At 37.6% G+C, this 21,759-nt stretch overlaps 1 protein-coding gene across 1 annotated transcript in view; it reads left to right on the forward strand.

The window, feature by feature from the left end:
- The window catches only part of PCOLCE2 (procollagen C-endopeptidase enhancer 2), a 36,419-nt gene extending 16,108 nt beyond the window's left edge, over nucleotides 1-20,311 (forward strand). The window contains exons 4-9 of the mRNA XM_072407914.1: nucleotides 359-483; nucleotides 2,070-2,206; nucleotides 3,138-3,292; nucleotides 15,213-15,296; nucleotides 17,416-17,583; nucleotides 19,730-20,311. Of these exons, the coding sequence (XP_072264015.1) occupies nucleotides 359-483; nucleotides 2,070-2,206; nucleotides 3,138-3,292; nucleotides 15,213-15,296; nucleotides 17,416-17,583; nucleotides 19,730-19,860 (800 nt within the window). The 3' untranslated portion in view covers nucleotides 19,861-20,311. The remainder of the gene's footprint in view (nucleotides 1-358; nucleotides 484-2,069; nucleotides 2,207-3,137; nucleotides 3,293-15,212; nucleotides 15,297-17,415; nucleotides 17,584-19,729) is intronic.
- Nucleotides 20,312-21,759: the final 1,448 nt, after the last annotated feature.

Genomic DNA, 21,759 nt, shown 5'->3' on the forward strand with positions numbered 1-21,759 from the left:
TCTATCCATTCTCATAATGAAGGTATGCTCATAGTCACAGCTATAAGCAACTGCATTTCTCAATGGTTGCCCCCCAAGTCCACCACTCCATACAGAGTTAAATGGTTAAATGCAAAAACAATTGCTGACCACAGCAGTTCTTTGATACACAAGTTTATTCCATACTAGCTGTGCTTAAATTTATTATTAATTAGGCAATACAAATTCCCTGAAAAGATTGATAACCGGTACTAACAGTGAAAAGAAATAAAAGTGGAAACACTGCTTAACTGTTTATTATTATAGTTTGTTTAAAAAAATCTAAATAAATTAAATATTCAAAATCTTCAAATGGAAAATGAGTATGCTGTGGTTACAGGGGATCAGTACTGTGGAGGAAGGCTGGATAAACCTACTGGAACTTTTAAAACCCCAAATTGGCCTGAACGAGACTACCCAGCTGGTGTCACGTGTTCCTGGCACATTGTTGCACCAAAACATCAGGTGAGACAGATTCATGGACATGAGCATGTACAGTATATCCTTCCTGCATTGAATGTTTTGCTATAGATCATTGTGCTTGTGCAGTGAATAAAATATAGAACTCTTTCTATTCTAATTCAGGTTCACTGAGCTGTTTTAAACTTCTTGAACAACCGGTGTTTGAACCTTGGTGTATTTAGCTATTATCTATATTACGTGCCCTTAATGACTGCATTTCACTCACATATAGGGATTTTCTCGCGAAAATTTCCTCGAAGTTCCGAAGGGTTCACGAAATTTCACCAAAATTTTGTGAAACCACCGAAAATCACTATAGGAGGATTTTCATGGCTGCATTCATAAATACAGCATTGGGAATCCTCCTGTCAGTGAGCGATCCCGGGGCACTACAGGTCAGAATGAGGGCACCCTTATTCTAACCTGTAGTGCCCGGGGATCCCTTACTGAAAGGAGGATTCTCACGGCTCCATTCATAAATGCAGCCGCGATACTCCTCCTCTCAGAGTCCCGAGGTCATGCGGCTTGCGTTTATGAATCAGAGGATTTTTCCCACACTGCACTCTTCATGAGTAGCCAGCGAGATGCACACTGTGTTCCTGGATAGAGAAACTCTATCCAGGAACACATAGTACAGGACCGCATAAGCTGTCAGCTCCGCTCCCCTGATTGGTCTTGCAGGTCCCAAAAATTCGGTCTTGTTGGCCGAATTTACAAAGGCCGTTTTCCCCTACATGTTTGGTAAGTGAAAATGGCCCAATTCGCCGCAATACCGAATTAAAAAAATTTGTTTGCTCATCCCTACTCACATATTACGTACAACTGTTGGTTATAGAATACACAATTTGAAAATCTCATGCATGTTTACTGTGTTTCTAGCACTTTCCTAAAAGCATGTTGATATTGCCCAGTGTTCTTACACAATAACATTTCTTTTTGCACTGTATGTTTATGTTTTGCACCCTGTCTGCTTGCTTATATTTACAGCATTGTTCTTTTAATGTTTTCTTTTTTGGGGGTTTTTGGGGGACATTACCAACAAATTTTATGCTTTTGGCAAAACTTTATTGTTTGGCTAAAAACTTGTATTACTATTGTGGTGATGTTTCTGCTTGGTTTCTGAGACAGTTACAGGGGATGTGCTGCTATGTACTACTTCTAAAAAGAGCATTGATGCCTAAATCACATCCTGAACCAACAAGTATCAGTAGAAAATAATATAATACATAGACCAGTGGCAGTGCTACCTAGTGTTGACCTCAGTATGTTACACAAGGGCAAATGAATCCTATTCTCCCTTTGCCAGCCTTCCGCCAAACATACTACAGTTCTGTTCAATGGAAAATAAATCTAAGGATCTAAATCAGGAAACTAAAAGAGACTAGCAAAAATCTGGCAGTGTCTGCCAGTTGTTTAGTGCATTGTGTGATATGTCAATTCTGTTCTGAAAATATCCAGCATACACTTTGATAGCATTTTAAATTTTTACTGGACTGTTTGAATGATAGCCTTCAGGAGAGACTTTTACACACTGTTGATAGGGTTTGTTTTGTGATTTTATTCTAAATGATACAACTCTTTTATTTAAGGTTATAGAATTAAAGTTTGAAAAGTTTGATGTGGAAAGGGACAATTACTGCCGATATGATTATGTTGCAATATTCAATGGAGGAGAAATAGATGATGCTAAAAGAATTGGAAAATTCTGTGGGGATAGTCCACCTGCGTGAGTACTTGTACTTAGTTATGTATGTTCAACCATCTATAACAGGGGTGTCAAACTCTGGCCCTCAAGGTCCTTTTTATGGACCCCCAAAGAATTCTGAAAATGAACTACATCTGGCCCACCCGCCCGCCCCCGTTACAACCTCACATCATCGTTTTCAATACATGCAATACATAGACTTTATTCCTGTACACCCATCATGTGACAACAAGCCTAGGCAATGATCACATGGTGCCTGACTACAGAGGCATTGTGTTTGTTTCAATCTATTAGAGACTGCATAGTGTAATATTTAGTGTCAGACAAACTTGTGATGTGAGAGAATGAACAACACACAGACTGCATAAATAGATAGAAATTAGTTTTTTCAAACCTAAAGTGTGTGTAGAGGGGTTTGTTTTTGTTAGTTATGGATGAAGTAGTAAACTTTCTCAATTTTTTCAGTAAATTTTAAGTTTAGCCGCCGACTTGGTCTAAGTTGAGATTGACACCCCTGATCTATAAGAACTGTGCTCAATCAATAGAAAAAAGTTTGTATTTATTTTGATATAATGTGTACCAATGTAATGCTACAGCAGTATTCAACTCTAAATTAAATAATAGTTAAATGAGTTAAATAATAAAATGCAGACCCTTTTTTCCCGCTGTGACTGTTGTTATCTTCGATAATTTTGCAATTAATCAAGCAATCTGATTGATTTTTCAAGCAGTATCCTGTACTTTTATACATGCTGCAATACAAACATATAATAGTACAAACATATAAAAATCTTTGAAAAATTACCAGCTCCAAACAAATCCAAAGGTAGGAATCTCTGGTGACAACTATATTATTGTTGAATTACACCTACTTCAAAAACAGTGAAGATAATGTGTTTTAATACAGTATGTACAATACATGTTATTTCATACTGCTAATGTTTATTTCCAGGCCTATTGTATCTGAGAAAAATGAACTCCTTATTCAGTTTTTATCTGACTTGAGCTTGACTGCTGATGGTTTTATTGGTCATTACAAATTCAGGCCCAAAAAATTACCCTCAACTACCCTTGCTCCTGTTACAACAGCTGCGTCTGCCACTACAAGTAAGTTTTTTTGTAATCAATTCTACAACTGTTCTAGATGCTGTCTATAGGTGCATTCAGGAAATAATCATTCTTGAAGGTGAAAACCAGTGTTAGTACAAGTGTCACACAACATCATTTAGGGTATCTACCATGCTGGATCATTAAACTTACAAATCCCTAATGAGGACTATTGTAGTTCCTGCATCAGAGTCTCTTGTTCCTCCGTCCTCTGCTCCCCTCTCCGGAAAATATTATAGTAGCCAATCTGACTGTTTGTACAGCACTCATTCGATCATACTGTCACCTGAAATGATCATTATTGATTGTTTTGAGCAACAGATATTGAGTGTTTGTACAAAGCTTTACTCCATCCTAACCACATTGCATACCTATGTATGATGAATTCCTTTCATAATGACCAAGATGCTAATCTCCAAATACAAATCTGCTAATTACAGATAAGAAATAGGCATTTTAATGGAACAGTGCTGATATTTATCAAAACAAGTCCTTTGAAGTTTGAGACTGCTTATTTTCACCATCAGTAAGGATCTCCGAAATTACAGTGTGATTGTTCTAAGACTGTAATAGATACCACTCAGCAAAGCTTAATAGGCGTAACGGGAAAAGTCTATAATGATATCACATCTGTCAGAACAGGCAATATTAGTACAGTTCTGATTGAACTCCTTAAATGATGACTGACAGAAAAGATATGGCTGCATAATAATATTTGTCATAAACACCATTATATGGAATGTGGTGGGAACATTTATAGGAACTTACAGGTATCATTTAAAGTTTTGACTGCAAGTCTTTAGGACAATTATAGAAAGAAACATTTACATTATCTAGACACCTATTACTTCTATAGCACAGCAGGGATTAAGACATGGTGGTTCAAAGTAGTATGAGCAGGTTCCTTGCCATGTTGTCGAAAACTTTCATTCCCTGAGCTGATGCTTTAATACAGGTCCATAGAAAATGGGACCCTTCTAGAAACAATCAATTTTTCTTTATGGCAATATATATATATATGTATATATATATATATATATATATATATTTTTTTTTTTTTTCTGATAATATGTTGTAAAATAAGACCTGTAATTGTATAATAAACTATATAATTAATGTATTTTGCCAATTCACAAATATAATATGACCCCTGACTCCCATCCACAATACTTGTGGGCAATGTAATTAACTCAAAAAAGTTTTGTGACTTGGCTTTGATTTACAGAAACATTACATGGTTCTGAAAAAGTTTCACTTTGAACATGTTTATACAGGACCCCCACATACCATGTTTGAGGGATTTGCAATAAACTTTGGTGTCAATACTATGTTTAGGGACTTTGCCCCTTCTATTAAGATGTTGAGCTGTAGTTGCACTAAAATCAAACAAATTTTAGTTGAAAGTAATATTTGAATTTTTTTGGCTACTGTTGCAGTGCCTGTACAACAAAACTGGAGTAGGGAATGGGAGATTAAAAAGCAGCACAACCCAATGTAATGCAGTGCCAGGAGCCTGCTGATTGGAGGTGAAACCAGAATGACAGGGGTATGACTTTTATCAGCATGCTGCTTTTGTACTGTCCAATTACAGGGTAGGGATGGGGATGTATGTAATAGTGGAACTGCAGCAGAGGAAGTCATTTCCCTGCCAGACATCCTTTACCAGTTAACACAGTTTATATACAATATAAATAATGTGTGAATTGAACTGTTTGTCTATTGTCTAGCTTTAACATATGTTTTCTTCATGCACTCACATTAAACCTATGTGACCTTGCCTTGGATTTTACCCATCACTCTTCTAGCTCTGTAAACAGTAATACAATGCTTTGCATTTGTTCCACAAGCTTCAAGCTAACCAGCAATCTCAATCTTAAGTACAACAAGGGCCTGTGCTATTTATAAGTTATAGGTTTTCCTTAGAGGTTTGGAATGACAGTGTAAATTCTATGTTTGGTACTATAAATAAATCTGGTTACATGCTGGAATTACAGGGTGGCAGTACTTTAGGATTGTCCCTGTTATTCACACATTCCACTGTGGCTGGTCAGATTAAATCCATACACTGCTCACACATTGTCCTGTACAGACCAATATATAAATACATCATTTGTGGATTTTACTACATTTTCCATCCCCAAAGTTAAAAATATATATACAGATATTTGTTTTACCACCAGCAAACTTGGAGATAACACATTATTATCTGACATTCAAAAAAAGGCTGATGTTTGGCCCCAGGTCTATCTCCTTTCTATCTGTAGGATTTTTAGTATTGTTGATGTCATTCAGAATTTTTCAGATTTCCTGTGGTGGGCTGCTATACAAAAGATTGTGAACTCGATAAACATGTGAAAATTAGTCTCCCAATATTGTATAGCTCTGTTAGATCCCTAATCAGTGACCAGACCTAACTGCTGTCACTTATTATTATTATTATTATTATTATTATTATTAATAATAACAATAATAATGAACAGGATTTATATAGCACCAACATATTATGCAGCGCTGTACATTAAATAGGCATTGCAAATGACAGATGAATACAGACAGTGATACAGGAGGAGAGGACCCTGCCCAGAAGAGCTTACAAGGAGTGATGGGAAGGATGGATGAGTCTGGCTGGAGCATTCATAATAGATTGTAGAGGAGGGAGTCGGGTTAGTGGAATACCAGAAAGGAGGAGGTTACAGTAGTCCAGACGAGAGATGATAAGAGTGTGTACAAGGAGTTTGGTGGTCTCAGGGGGGATTTTGGAGATGTTGTGCAGGTGACAGGACTTGGAAATGAATATGAGGGGTAAATGAGAGGGCAGAATCAACAGAACACTGCGATCAACAGTGTCTAGGAGAACGAGGGTGGAAAAGTTGCCTTGAGACTTAGCTCTGATGAGGTCATTGGTCACTTTAGTAAGGGCTGTTTCAGTGGAATAGGCAGCTCAAAAACCAGACTGGAGGGGTTCAAGGAGAGAGTTGGTGCTCAGGTAATCAGTAAATCTTTTATAGACAATGCACTCAAGACGTTTGGAAATATTTGGGAGAAGGGAGATAAGAAGGTAGTTAGAAGGTAGGGAGGGGTCTAGTGAGGGTTTCTTAGGGATAGGGAGAATTATAGCATGTTTGAAAGAGGGGTAGATACCAGTAGAAGGGGAGAGGTTGAATAGTTTGGTTAGGTCAGTGGCCAGGGTGGAGGAATGGACACGGAGTAGATTAGAGGTCGATAGATTGGGTCAAGCGGACAGGTAGTAGATGGAGATGATGAGAGATGAGAAGAGACTTTGTCCACAGTAACAGGGCTGAGGGAGCCTAGTGATGATTTACAGGAGGAAGGGGTGGATATGGTTGTAATAGCACGGTGAGCAGAGGCATCATGTCTGATTTTAACAATTTTATCTCTGAAGTAGGTGGCTATGCCTTGGGCAGAGAAGGATGGTGTGGGGGGAAGAGGTGGGTGGAGGGGAATGCAGTAGGGTGCCCCCCTTTGGTAAAGCCCTCTTTACACCAAAAAAGATATGAGAGTGTATGATATTCTTTAATAACTAATAACTAAGCTCATAAGATATAGTCCTAACATAACACACAGTTCACTGTCACAGATCTTCCATAACACATTCAAGCCACTGTTTAAGAAACTGCAATGGATTTTGGATTGAATACTCTATATCCCTCATTCTCAACCAGCGTTCTGTGGAATCATAGATTTCCTCCAAATATTGCTAGGGGTTCTTTGAGCTTTGCCTAACTAATTCCCCACCCATGTAATGTTGACCTCACCATGGCCATTGCCACTTGGCAGAGGTAATAGCATGACACCAAATATTGTTTTAGCTATCTGTAAGGGGGTGTTCTCATGAACATCTGATCTGTAGGATGGAAAACTGATGACCAGTGAAAGGTATTTTTTTTACCATTTACCTACCTATGGTTTAAGCAAGGGATTCTTAAGACCTGAAATTTGTTACATGAGTTTCTCAGGGCAAAAAAGGGAAAAGAATAAAAAGGGGATGGCTACTTTACAATGTGTACCTTGTTATATGTTGTTGTTATGATAAGTTTCTTTTACAAAATGTTATTATGTTGTTACATTAGGAACAAAGTAACACATATGAATATAATATTCAGAAAGGTATTTACAAATATGCACCAAGCTAAAGCGGAACTATCATCAAACTTTGTACTTTACATAAAAGAGTAGACAACCCTTTTATGTAAAGTAAAAATTACCTTGTTTTTTTTTATCGGAAGGCCCTCCCCTTCTGTCTCGATTGCTGGGGCGATAAAGACAGAATGTATGCGCAGAGCCTCCTGGGATACCAACTCCATGTTACCAGGAGGCTCCTGGCTGCTCCTTCTGTGTATGCCTGGGGCTTTTTTCTACATTGAGGGTGAAATGCTGATCTCATGCATGCGCAGTGAAGTTGGCACTTTTTCCCCCCCTGCAACAGGCTACATCACCTGATCTCGCGTCTGCGCAGCACAAGATTGGGTGATGTAGGCAGAAGAAAAAAAAAGACCAACATAAATGGTGGCGTCTGGCATTTCCTTAGCTCAAGGATGAATGAGAATTGCAGGATGGCACTGGACCCAATAGCGAACATCTCCAGGGGGATTAAGGGATCTGCGGAATTAAAGGTAAGTGTGATTTTTTTCAGTTTAGTTATGCTTTAAGGCAGACACATATGCAAACCATCTGTGGTATATCATTGCTGTGTCACGTTTCTTCTGAATCGTCTTCTTCCAGCACTAACAATATTGTAGACTGTGAATGTTGTGTTGGCTATATTATGTTTTGAAGTATGATGTGCAAGAAGGGGGAGGGAGGTATGGTAGAGATTTGACACTCCACAAAGTTCAGCAAGTTCAAAGACGATTTGCAAGTCATAAAAAATAAAACAACACAGCAAGCAAACAATTAAAAAACTTAATTATTCTCTGGCTTTACCTGCAATATTTAAGTTGGTGGCAGGATGTTTTTAAAGAAAACATAATGAGAAATACATGTGCTGCTGTTTCTGATTTTCTTTTTAAAAAGCTAGTTATCTTTTTTTTTTGGATTTTAATTTTTCCATTTACTGATTTGGAAACATGAAGAAGCAAGTAAGAAGTCGGGCAGCCAATGTATTTCTCCTTAGAGTAATTTGTGGCTTAAATAATGCTTTTACTTGTAATTTGCACTGAAGGTATCCAGCAGAAAGCCGGCTAAATTCTGAATTTTAAAGATTGCTCGGCCTTACTGAGTTCACCCAAAGTTCACTCTTAGTACACCCGGTATCACAATAATGATGCACCTGCATGCTATGTGATCTAGTGCTGCCAGAAATGTAAAGTAGTAACATAAAACTATAGAACTGTGTCCTTTATATAACTCCGACATCTTATCTCCTTTTACCCCATATCCTTAGATCCATGTGTAAATTTCTTTACAATTTGTTTTGTCACAGGATATAATTTCCTTATATTAGGTGTACACTGAAGTCTCTCAATCTATTTTATACATTGCATTAATGTGCAATTCATTCTTTGTGTTAGTTCTTCTCATTCAGGTCAATATAAAATATGACATATGAATATTTATTATAACCACTTGCAGCTAGAAGGTGAACAATCACCAGTTAATAGAAATGCTTCCTGCTGTTTTCATAAGCAACTTGAATGTTTGCCAAACCTGGGGAAGTTTGCCAGTCACTACTGTCATATCTCAGCATCTAAATGAACACAATGCTCCAGAAGGCACACAAATAGTGCTGGGCTGTACCCCTTAAATGCCTCTCATCAGGTAGTTTTTGAGGCACCTTTATGCCAAAATAGTTTTATGTTAATAAGCTATTTCACAACAGGCCATTGAGTAACAATGTTGGAAGAAAATGATAGAAGACAATTAGGGTAGAATAGGCTAACTGGAGAAAGTATTATGCTTTTATGGCACTACTGAAAAACACTGCAAAAGGCAAAACAAAAGCATCATATTTGCTTTAGTTTTAGCCTATTTCACCCTAAGTGTTCTAACTTCTATCTATTTCTTCCAACATTGTTACTTAGGAGTCTTTTTTGCCAAAGTAATGGTCAGAATGGGCTTACAAATCATGAAAGGTGCAACAGTTTCTAATTTATTTTTTCAGTGGACATGTTGGATGTAATTTTTAAACTGGCCACGCATTTTTTGTTAGTTCTTACAGTTGTTTTTACTAATTTTTAGGTAGTGAATTCAGAAATGACCCCAGTTTTTTTCTATCACATACGGTTTTTACAATACAGGGTACCCTCCATTTTTACATACAATGAAAAAATAATGAAATAATATTTTGAATATACTGTTTATTTAAATTTATTTTGTTCATACAAAGGATTTATTGTTACTCTATGACATGTTTTTACAGTAAAACATTTGAAAATTATTCAGGTAAGCGGTTAAGGTAAAAATGTATGCTTATAGCTTTTCCTGAAGTGTTCAGTGTTAGGACAATCCCACCGGATGCTCCAACAATAGTCAGCCATCTACCCTGATACCGTTCTTCCATGCTTTTCAAATCTTGGTGGAATCGTTCACCTTGCTCATCAAGAACTGCACCAAGGTTTTCCGGGAAGTTAGAAAGATGGCTATGCAGAAAATGCACCTTGATGCTCATATTGCAACCAAGCATTTTGTAGCTCTCCAAGAGTTTCTGGACAATTTCTGTGTAGTTATTTGCTTGTGTGTTTCCAAGAAAGTCCTTGAATGATAACCAAGCATTCTTTTTTACTTCTGACATTGTCCTGATGAAATGTTCATCTTTGATGAGCTGCCGAATCTGTGTACCATCAAACACACCCGCCTTTATTTTTCCAAATGACTGGCTAGGAAATGCCAAAATGAGGTACTTGAAACATTCTCCTTCAGTTGGCAAAGCTTTAACGAACTGCTTCATCAGACACAGTTTCATGTGCAGAGGCGGGAACATAATATTCTTTCTATCATCAAGTGGCTCTTGTAGAATGTTTGGATCACCTGGTTTTAGAGCAGGTCTTGGAGGCCAATTCCTTTCCACCCAATGCCTCTAACGAGATTTGCTGTCCCACATGCACAGATGAAAGGGATACTTGGTGTATCCGTGTTGCTGGCCAAGAAGAAAGCATACCATTTTAGGGGCATTACAGATGACCCAATTGTGTTGGTGATATTGCAACAACTCAATGACTCTCTTTATGTCTGCATATTCTTCACAAAGAGAAACTGAATGGCCAATTGGGACTGACCCAAATATATTGCCATTGTGAAGGAGAACACACTTTAAGCTCCGCTTCGAGCTATCAATGAATAGTCGTCATTCATTGAGTTATAGATTGGAATTCCCAATTCCTCCATTAAACCAGGTATGCTATGGCAATACACAAAGCCGCTGTCAGTTCCAAAGTACTGCAGAAATGCAATTTCTCTGGCTTGGAAAATACAATACCTTTGTTCCTTTTTCAAGTAAGTTTTTCTCACGCAGTCTTGATGCTAGCCTTCTTCGATAGTCACAAATCACGTGCCAACTCACTCAACTCATGCTGATCAAATCCCTTACGAACAGTCCTCTTCAATTTTAAACTCTTCATCATTGTTGTCACCTAGTTTATCACCATAATCATGTTCTTAAAGATAGGGTATTGTAACGAAAACCAGCACTGGGATTTCATCTAAAGGAGCCACTGGGCGTTTTTGTTTTTTTTAGACGGCTGCCACCAGCTTCTCCTGCTGTTATCGTTTCTTCACCATGCAACATACTGGATTCATTTCTTACTCCTCCACTCCTCAGTTATCGAATAAGTACATCATCATATAATCACTCTCTTAAGAACATTGCTCACTATATGTATACAAGCTTCATATCCTACTAAGAGTTAAGGTGCGTACACACTTCCAATTTTTATCGTTCCAATCGAACGACGAACGATCGATTGGGCAAAAAATCGTTCGTAAAAAAGTAACCAACGACGCCGACGAACGAGGAAAATTGTTGGAAACGAACGACCGGACCGGCGGATCGGATTGGGCGACGATCGTTGAACATCGTTCGTGTGTACGGTCGTTCGTTGATCGTCCATATTCAGAGCATGCGTGATGAACGAACGTCCGTTCACTTTCCTGTCGTGCACATAGTTTCTCTATCGCTTAAACGATCGTATCTATTGTGTGTACAATATCTACGAACGATCGTGTCGTTACCTCTATGTGCAGGATCGGTGTTATACGATCGTTCATATATATCGTGCAGGAACGTTCGTCGTTCGTTTTCCGACGATAATAATTGGAAGTGTGTACGTAGCTTTAACCCTACCAAGGATACAGATATCTTTCACCAATAGTTCTATTAGGTTCCGTATTTTCTACCCGGTCAATATATCAAAGTCTCGTTGTCCCCTGAGGAAGCCAATTAGGGTGAAATGTGTTGGGAGAGACAGTACTAATTATTCTGACCTACGAATCTAGTGTTGGATGAACATCCTTTCTTAAAAGACATCAATACTATATATTGATAAGAGATTTTGTAATATGTTTAGTAAAAACAAAAGGTTCTCCCTTTTTGTGTTTGCATGTTTTATGTATACTGTTATGTTTGTAGGATTATTTTATACAAATTAAATAAAGGATTTTATGTAGTTTTAATCAAGTTTGCCATAAAGAGCTGCTAATTTTTCTATCCTTTCCTTGTCTATTTACACTGGGCATATAGCCGATGGTAGACTAGGATACTCTATATTACATTTTGTTTTCCTTGGTATATCCTGAAGTTTTCACTATACAAAAGTACCAGTCACTGAAATGATCTCCTTGGCGCCTTATCACCTTATTATCTTATCCTGTCTCCTTTGTCAGCATGAAAGGAAATCATACAAACTGAGTTTTTCAGTGACTTCTTTGTGATTAGTTCTGTAAATATACTGAATATAGAATATATTGACATTACGTATTTCAAAAATTTAACTTTGTATATATAGGCATATCTAGTTTAATTTTGCTTAATTTTTATATGTCATTAGTTTTCTATGAAGTTATTATTGAGATCCATTATGTCAAAAACCAGAGCCAATCCAGAAAAACCCATACCATATTTGGAATCTGTGCATCAAACATAACCTATAATTACTTGAATCTGTTTGGCAAGAAAATGTTTGTTGACCAGTGGTATCATTGGAATTTACCTTTGCAAATTTAAATATCCATTGGGTAACTGTGCTTGACTGAGACTGCTATGTTGCACTATGTATTACTATACTGTATATTAGATTTTTGGGGGGATTGGATATCTTTACAAGGAAGAATAAGGGGAAGTGAGAGAAGGAGCTATATGCCATCCTTTTTAGTTCCATCGCCATTAGCAGAGTGGCAGCTGCACTCACTATTGCCTATAGCACCTAAGCAATAAGTATGGCGTGTGGATGGACACTGTTGAAGTTTTCTGTAGTATGGAAGACGATAGCACAAAACAAAGAACATATGTGCGCAGAAAGCGCGTGAACTAATCTACCTGACAATGCCAGTATAAAGAAGGTGCTGGCATGCTCTCGCTTCTGGACGATATAGTGTTGACTTATTTTCCAAACGATGTAGCACCACTAGATGCAAAAAGCGGGAGGAATTTCAATAAATCAAAGAGAGAATGTTTGACAAAATCACTATCAATTCCTTTTACCTTCAGTCTTTCCTATCAACCTATCAGTCTCCCTCCCTCTTGTACTTGTCTGGAGTTATCAGTTAAGTTAAATAAGTTACTGATTAATCTTCATAGGTTTTGCTGTTTCAGTGCATGTGAACTGATATAGAAACTGTAAAATAAACTCTGTAAAATAACACTGGAACTGCAGAATAGCTAAGCCTACAGTAAATATTGGGTGACATGGTGCCCTGAGCCCTGTGTGCTTCATGTTGTGTCGTTAAGCAGCCTTCCCGGTCAAGAACTAGGCTCAATCCACTCTCGCCTCCAGTTCTACACTCTTTCCTAGTGTGCCCACCTTGATTATTATGGGGCAGTAGTGCAGAAAATGAAAGAGTCTAGTTAGTTAGTTGATTTGGGGCACCCTGACAAGATGGTGTGCAGGCGTCATTAGGTGACTGCACAATCATTTCCCATTTGGTTTCACAGTAGGTATAGATAGATTGGTTGTCATGGATTATCGTATTTGGAAAATTTGTGGGAGCACTTGAAAATAAGAACTCTTTGGGCCTTGTGTATGTATGTATGTGTTCCTGGGAGTTACCCAGTCAGCTACCAGTGGGGTTTATATTTTTTGTTCATGCCTAAAGCTGTTTGTTGGCAGGGGATAAATAACTCCAGTAAGAATAAAATAATTGATTTGTACTTTCATTATATATGACAGATACGAATTATTGAATAGCAACACATTACTGAATGAATTCCCTAAACGTATTACAAATAATTCTCTTTAAATAATGACAGCATTAATAAGCAATTTCCACTGTGTTTTCCTTTATTTAGTTTTTTTACTCTGTTTATGTTTACTTTAGCTGTGCCAATTACAATGATTAGAATGATGCTTGGATGTGATTTGCAATGTGCCTGTATTTTAATTATTTCACAGTATTGAGTAAGTTATTCCTCTTCACTAGAATCTGTAGCACTGATGTAATATGGAAAGTATTGCACTCTCCAGGCTACAAGTCATGCCCAATAACGTGTCTGCCTAGTGCATTCCAAGCTGCTACTGTCTAGGTCATATTAACTCTTAACCTGTTGCCAGATTCTTGCCCTGTAAACCCAAGCCAGGTGAATGACTTTCCCCAAGACTGGGTTTCCTATAGTACAGCAATGTATTACAGCTGTAGGCAATGAAGCTACAGAGCCGGCTCCGAACATGTTTGTTCTCCAATGGTCTGGAACAGATGACAGTGTCTGCATTGTGCACTGCGGTCCTTTGGGCATATAGCTAAATGTGGAGTACTGCTTTGTATCCCATCTACATTTGTTCATGCTGTAATTGACATATTACTATACTACATGTCATGTATGATTTTTTAATCCAAAACAAGAATCTATCATTTCAACGTTGTAATTGTAATTTTTTAATCTCATTCGATTTAGCTCAAAATAGCATTTTTTCAATAACTGATTATTTAAGAAGGAGGTTAGGAATGATGTGAAGCTGTGAAGCTTCCAAGTTACATCAGATATGATAATTGCCTTTTGTTAATCTGACACAAGTTTCATGGCTAATATTCAAAATATTTGTCTTTTTTGCATGTGCATGTAATTCAAAATATAGGATATTACTATTTTGAATCTTCATAGGCAACCAGCAGGTGGAGATCATTCCTCCTTCTCACATGTTTTCCAGGCTCTTTTTTGGATTGACATAAATGAGTCAGTAAGAGAAGTGAGAATCCATTTACCTAGCCAGTCTGATGAATACTTATCCATCACTGGTCTTAGTACACCCATAAGCACTAAAAAACCACTAACTTGGCTGCTGGGGCCTGAGAGTTGCACAGTAACTACTAAGTAGCTGTAAGTTAGACACCAGGGGTAAAGAAGGGTTTTGGAGTAGGTAACAGACAACTTAGTGTCTTGGTAACAGGGGTCAGGAGTAGATAATGTAGTGGTTGACAATAGTTACCTTCGATAGGAGGACAGCAGCATCAGACATCTGCCTAGGGTGGGGGTAAGAATTGTATATCCGAACTTGTATGTCATCACACAGATATTTTTGGTCTGTTAACATTCATTTGGTTTTCTGTATGAAAAATAGTCTTTCCCCGAAATGAAGCGTTCAGGGGCCATAAAGGAAAACCTTATTGTTGTAAGCAAATAGCTATGTATGGCCACTGTGACTATTTTTTTTACCTTCACTATTGTTTTTTTAAGTTATTTTGAGTTATTTATTTAATTATTATATATTGAATGATCTATTGTTGTGTTAAGTAGTATTTTTCTTTTATCTAGGTCTAAAACCAACAGTTCCACTCTGTCAACAAAAATGCAGAAGGATTGGATCCATGGAGAGCAATTACTGTTCTAGTAATTTTGGTAAGTGAACAAAAAATTTACTATTTTTTTTACTCCTTAATCAGTGACCTAAGTCACAGAAAGAAAGTCTGCTTCAATGTTGGGAAATGGCAAAAAAATGTAGCTGAAGTTTGGCATTTATACTCAGAAATGCCTGCCTGTGTCTTGCATTAGTGTCTGTGACTCAAAGGATTCCTTGAGACATTTAGGAGAGAACAGCATAAACATCTGTCCCAGGCAAACAGGGTAAACACAAATGGCCAGACAGAAGGTGAACTGTTACTATATAAAGGTCTTTATTCAGAATGGTGTATTGCTAGAACACTGTGTGTATTTTCGGCTGACAAAGACAGGTTTGTCACAGCGAAGTCCCTCCATGCTCTTTTATTATTCAGTTTTACTGGGATTCAATGTTAAACATTAATTAATGAGCAATTTTATTGGATGTTAATGTAAGCTAAACTTGGAGTCAATGTTTACTGCAAACTGAATTATAATATACATTACATTGCAAATTATTTTGCAAGTAAAATATACCATGTTGGTAATAGGTGCAGGTAACAGTGCTAAGGGATTTCTATAGTACGTAAAGCTGCAGTTAGGATTTTTTGGCCCATTCTGGTAATAAATTGTGTCACTTTGTATTCATGTTCTAGTTCCTTGCTAATTAAACAACAGCAAGTGCTACCTGTAATTCTTAGTGAATGAACTACTAAGGTTTATGTATACCTTCATGTAATAGTATCAGGCAAAACAGCTAAATGGTGCATTTTGTACTGGGTTGACTTGAACTTGTAATGGGAAATGTTCAGTTTTATTGGAAAGATATAGACAAGCATGATAAATTCATTCCCTAGGCTCATATTTATCTAAAGCTCCACCAGGGCAACAAACTCAACTTGTACATTGTTTGCTGGATACTAGGAATACTTTGAGAGCCTGCACCATTATGAAGGAAAAAAGTGCATGATGAATTCAACTTTTTATAGATATAAATGTATTTGGTGATTTAAAAAGTCCCAAGATTCTTGGATCAATCAGTACCAAACATTTATTAAGGTGCTAGCATTGAGAATCTCTTTGATTGAGGAGGTCAGACATTTCCTGAAAACTTCCCAGCCCAGTGATTAGGACACTCACACTTAAAGCCTTTTACAACAATTTAAGCTTATCTCCAAGTAAACTGGTAAATACACAGATATCATGCATTTATGAGGACTACTTAAGATTTGTATTTCCTTCTGTCCAGGCCTAAGATTTACATAGCTTTACCACATGGCTTATGATGCCGTCTGACCCATCAAATTGCCTGTCTGAAGAGTACATAAAAGTAAAACTGTTGTACACGACTACACTACCAACTAGTGGCCCTTATCTTTCAATTAAAAGAGGCCCATGGTGTGTAGCCTATGAAGCCCCACAAAGTTTATGCAGTACAGAGAGCCCCATAGTTGGAGGAAAGCAGATTATGTAATTTTGACAGGTCACATAAGCAGGATTTCCACCCATTTTTTGTTTTTTTTTTATTTTTACTTACGGGTTCAATTCTGTTGCCTGGTAAAATGCTGGTAAAATGGCCACACAATATAACTAGGACCCTGTTTTTGGACCACCTAAATTTGGCAATACACAAGTTTGATGAACGGTTGTAGGTCTTTTCCTCTCCTTATGAACATCCAGATGAGGGGTGCTCACACTTTTTTGCCTTGCGAGCTACTTTTAAAATGACCAAGTCAAAATGATCCACCAACAATAAAAACTTGGCCTTAACTCCTGTGCGCGGTAGAAATTATTTTGAAAGGCCGGGCTCTGCGATCCACTTGCGTTGCCTTTGCGATCTACCGGTAGATTCGATCCACCTGTTGGGCACCCCTGATTCAGATCATATAAAGGTTGAGGATTGTTGATTTAGATTTTTTATTCCTCCTGAATATTATCCATGCAGGTAGTAACAAGCTGAAAATGTATGCTGAATATTATCAGGTGAGGTCTAAAATCACATTTCTTTGTTGAGAATGTAAATCATTTCCGGGCCTATATTATCGGTTTCCTGCCAGCATTATATCAGTAATTCATCATGTTTCTCATGCACAAAGACACATGCTTGGTATAAATATTCTCTTTTATTTTACTTTTTCAGTGATCACTGGCATGGTTATAACAACAGTAAGTAAAGGAGGAAGTGTACACGCAACAGTGTCCATTATCAATGTTTACAAAGAGGGGACACTGGCCATTCAGCAAGCTGGCAAGTCAATGAGTGCCAAAATCATTGTGGTGTGCAAACAATGTCCGCTGGTCAGAAGAGGTCAGTATTCAAATACAATGTTAAACATTTATTCAAAGAAAAAAAAACCTAACCCAGCTGGGCTGGGTTAAAGTGTAACTGTCTTGCTTGCTATTCATAGCATAAACATACCAGTCCACCATATCGTATACCATTTCTTTTTTTTTTTTTTTATTACATGTAGACCCTGCCTATAGATCTGTTAGTTTTTTCCTTTACTGTCAAGCAAAAGAAGCCATTATATTTGCAGCAAGTCTTTGACCCTGATTTATTAAAGCTCTTCATGGATGGAGAGGATACACTTTCATCAGTGAAGATGGGTGATCCAGCAAGTGTGAAATGGATCTGGTCCAGGATTCAAAACATTTGCTAGCAAAAACCAAATGATTTTTAAGAAATCCATTCCAGATTCACTGGATCACCCAGCTTCACTGATGAAAGTATATCATCTCCATCCTTGGAGAGCTTTAATAAATCAGGCCCTTTGTCTCAGCTGCAAAATGGTGAGATCAGTCATCAGTCAACCAACAGGGGGGATAGGCTGCAGCAGGTTGGGTGAAAGCACGGGGAGATCACTGTCTTATAGAATTGGAAACTGGTGGTCACCCCACTAAAAAGAGAGAATGAGAGAATAGAAACCAACAAAACAGATTTTTATGAGACATTTACTCAACCCAAATGTAAAAATCCTATACAACTGCAATAACAAAGTCAAATGAGAGCTATTTACCCAACTTTAGTTCTTGGGTTTAAATACAATTTTGTTTTCAACTTTTATTTCAGCCAACATGTTTTCTAAAGTGTTCCTGGCACCCATAACATATGAGGTATTCATTTTGTTGGATGGAATAACATTTTAAAAAATGTAAATGGTTTACAGAGACACAGCATTTTATAAGAACGGATGGTATCATGACATAAGGTGCTGCAGTGACGTCAATGGGTCCTACAAAGCTCATAGTCTAAATCTGCCCACAAATTGGCTGCCTCTGTGTGTGGTCAAAAGAGATGTTCTAATGTGGAGACTTGGAAAAAAGATCTGTTTGAGAAGACGGCACATCTGTTAAGTCTTACCATCAGAATATGGCTAAATTTTTTTGAAGTTAGCAGAGCATTTGTTACAAAATGAGTCATAGAAAAACTTTGCTGTAGCTTACCAGGGTGTTTATAAAGCAGTGAATCTGACGTTCACCAAACATTCTCTGGTGGAAAATAAATCACTGCCATTGAAAACACACAGACATGAAATATGCTTCATCATGGGGTATGTACTGAATGTCAGATTAACTCCTTTTTAATTGACCCCTTAGTCTTGATTATGAAAGCAATGACTGATTTTTTTTTTGTTTTTTAATACAATTTTACACATTGTACCAAGTTTTTCGAAGTTTATAAGAGTAAAAATAGAGTATTCCAATTTTTCACACCAAACTAACATTTACATTATGGTAATCCCATTTGTGTGTTTGTTTTTTTTTTGAGAACATATCCAATAAGTGCTGCATTCCATTGGAAACAGTAGCTGATATTGAAGGAAATCCATCATAAAACACCTGCGGGTAAAGGCCTTGCTGATAAAAGCCAATCCACACATCGCAGATTGAAAACCCTTTTCAGGGCAAAGGTTCCAGTACCATATAATTTATTTCTATAAACTAGGCATCACCTCAATAAAACATTGTCGGGAATCTTTTTTATAAAAGGAAATTGTTTCCTGTAAAAAGACATGTGGCCCGAAGAAAAGCTCAAACTGCTACTGGCATTCACTAATTGTACTAAAAACACTTGTCTGTTCCAATAAAACTTGAACCTAAAGACCAATCCCAGGGTTCTCTCCTTTTTATTCTCTTACTAGCCAAGGAGGGTTCAAGATGATGTAGAGAGCGTTCTCGATATGATGACCGTTCTTTGCATCAGTGCAGTGTGAGATGTCACAATCTTTCCTCCAGTCTTTTGGGTTGGGTGGTGCTGGTTGTCATTCAGCCCTGAAATCTGAGGACATATTTTACCAAAGAGGTACTAATGGGGACAGCCTAAAACTGAAACAGCCCAGAGTTGGGTTTCTCAATACTTATGTGTTCTATTCAAAAAAAGATTTGATTGCTTTAAGTTAGAATTCAACAAATTCAAAAGTTTATGTCTAATTAGTTCTGCTGTCTCCCAACAGGCTTGAATTATATTATCATGGGCCAAGTAGATGAAGAAGGCAGAGCAAAGGTCTTCCCCAACAGCTTCGTCATGAGCTTCAAGACAAAGAACCAAAAGATTATGAACACACTAAAGAACAAGAGATGTTAGATGCCCTTTCTGTTTTTCCTAACTGATATGACTGTGTTTCCCCTGTTTCAAGAGGAAGATTTTATATACCCACAGTTTAATCCATCAAAAGCACTTACTTGTGCTGAGCGTAGGGCACAGTAACAGCTGCACTGGGCAGCTGTTTTCTACAATTGAATTTATTAGCACCTCCACTAGGGGGTGCAGTTATATAAGCTTCTCCCATCGAGATTCCAGTGATTTATAAACTGAACTGTTCTAGGTTCTGACTACTTTTGCATTTGTTTTATTTATACATTTCTGGAAACTTTGAGAAATATATTTTTAGTAATTATTAATATGGTCTTGTAACATATGAAAAATTTTAAGTGCAATATTTATACTGTTTTCTTCTTTTGTCTTTTTAAATGATTGTGTGCAACCTATGCTTAATAAAACCTATTCATAATTTTTTTATGAATATGAAAACTTATACCCATAACAAATATTACAAAGAATCACAACCTAATTCAAGTAGTTAAGCTTTATCCAGCAAACTCTGGCATTGTTGAAGAAGCCCTCTGATTTTAAAAATAAACCTGAGCTTGCTAAACTTTATTCACCTTCCACTCTCCGCCATTCAATATACCAGAAATTGACAGAAAATAAGACAGTAGGTAAGTATAAAACTCTGTTTCTGTTGCTATGATGCAGCATTGGGTGCCTTAGTGGTCATAAGATAGTTCCGGATCTGAACTGAGTAGTAAAGAGGAGCACAAGCATTAAGTTTAAGGAAATAGAAAAATGGTGGGTTAAATGAACCTGAAATTTCGTCCTACCCGGGTAAAAGACAGTTTTAATATATTATGTGTTAATATATTAAAGGGGGCCCCTATTGAGGAGGATCGGAAGCCCTTGTGGCACATTTTGCACCTCCTTATGACTGCCCCTGTTTAGGACTTACATGGTAAAGCCAGATGCTGCTAATGGAAAGTCACCTGGAGGACTGACCTTGCCTAACACTGAGAGCTTTCCACTCCTCTGTACCAATAACTTTGGCATATCCGCTGTTTATGTTGAGGAATGCAGTCATGCCCCAATCCTAATAACCCAGAAATGGGTATGGTATTTCACAGGCACTCAACATATTGCTCCCAGGAAGATCTGGCCATCACAGGGACTCTCCTGGCAAACTGATAAAAGTTAATGTAACAATTTACCTCTGGGTCCTAGGAAATATAACCGCCCAAGTCAACCTTTTTAATTTTTTGGAACCAAATTGCTAAACGTTTTGTGGAGAAAGGCGTTAGGTTATTATTATTAATAAACAGGATTTGTATAGCGCTAACATATTACGCAGGGCTGTACATTAAATAGGGGGTGCAAATGACAGACTAATACAGACAGTGACACAAGAGGAGAGGACCCGGCCCGAAGAGCTTACAATCTAGTAGGTGGTGAAATTAACACACAATAGGAGGGGAGATATGTAGTGGTGGGAAGTAGTGACGGTTTCAAAAGACATAAGAAGATGGGTAGGCAAGTTTAAAAAAATGGTTTTTAAGTGCTCTTTTAAATGAGCAGAAAGTATGAGCAAGTGGAATAGGATGGGGAAGACTATACTAAGACTAAGGTCTAGAAAAGTCTTGTAGCCGTGCGTGTAATGAGGTTATGAGTAAGGAAGTCAGTTGTAGGTAATCAGAGAAGAACGGTCAGGGGAGTTTTTTTTTTACCAGGTCAGAAATGTAAGTGGGACAAGAACTGTGGAGGGATTTGAAGGCAAAGCACAGGAGCTTGAATTTGATTCTAAGGTGAAATGGAAGCCAATGAAGGGATCTACAAAGAGATGCAGCGGAAGAGGAGCGGAGGGAAGGATGGATGAGTCTGGCTGCAGCATTCATAATAGATTGAGGAGAATTAGTGGAATACCAGAGAGGAGGA

The sequence above is a fragment of the Pyxicephalus adspersus genome, chromosome 4, assembly GCF_032062135.1.
Source record: "Pyxicephalus adspersus chromosome 4, UCB_Pads_2.0, whole genome shotgun sequence".
Taxonomy (NCBI): Eukaryota; Metazoa; Chordata; class Amphibia; order Anura; family Pyxicephalidae; genus Pyxicephalus; species Pyxicephalus adspersus.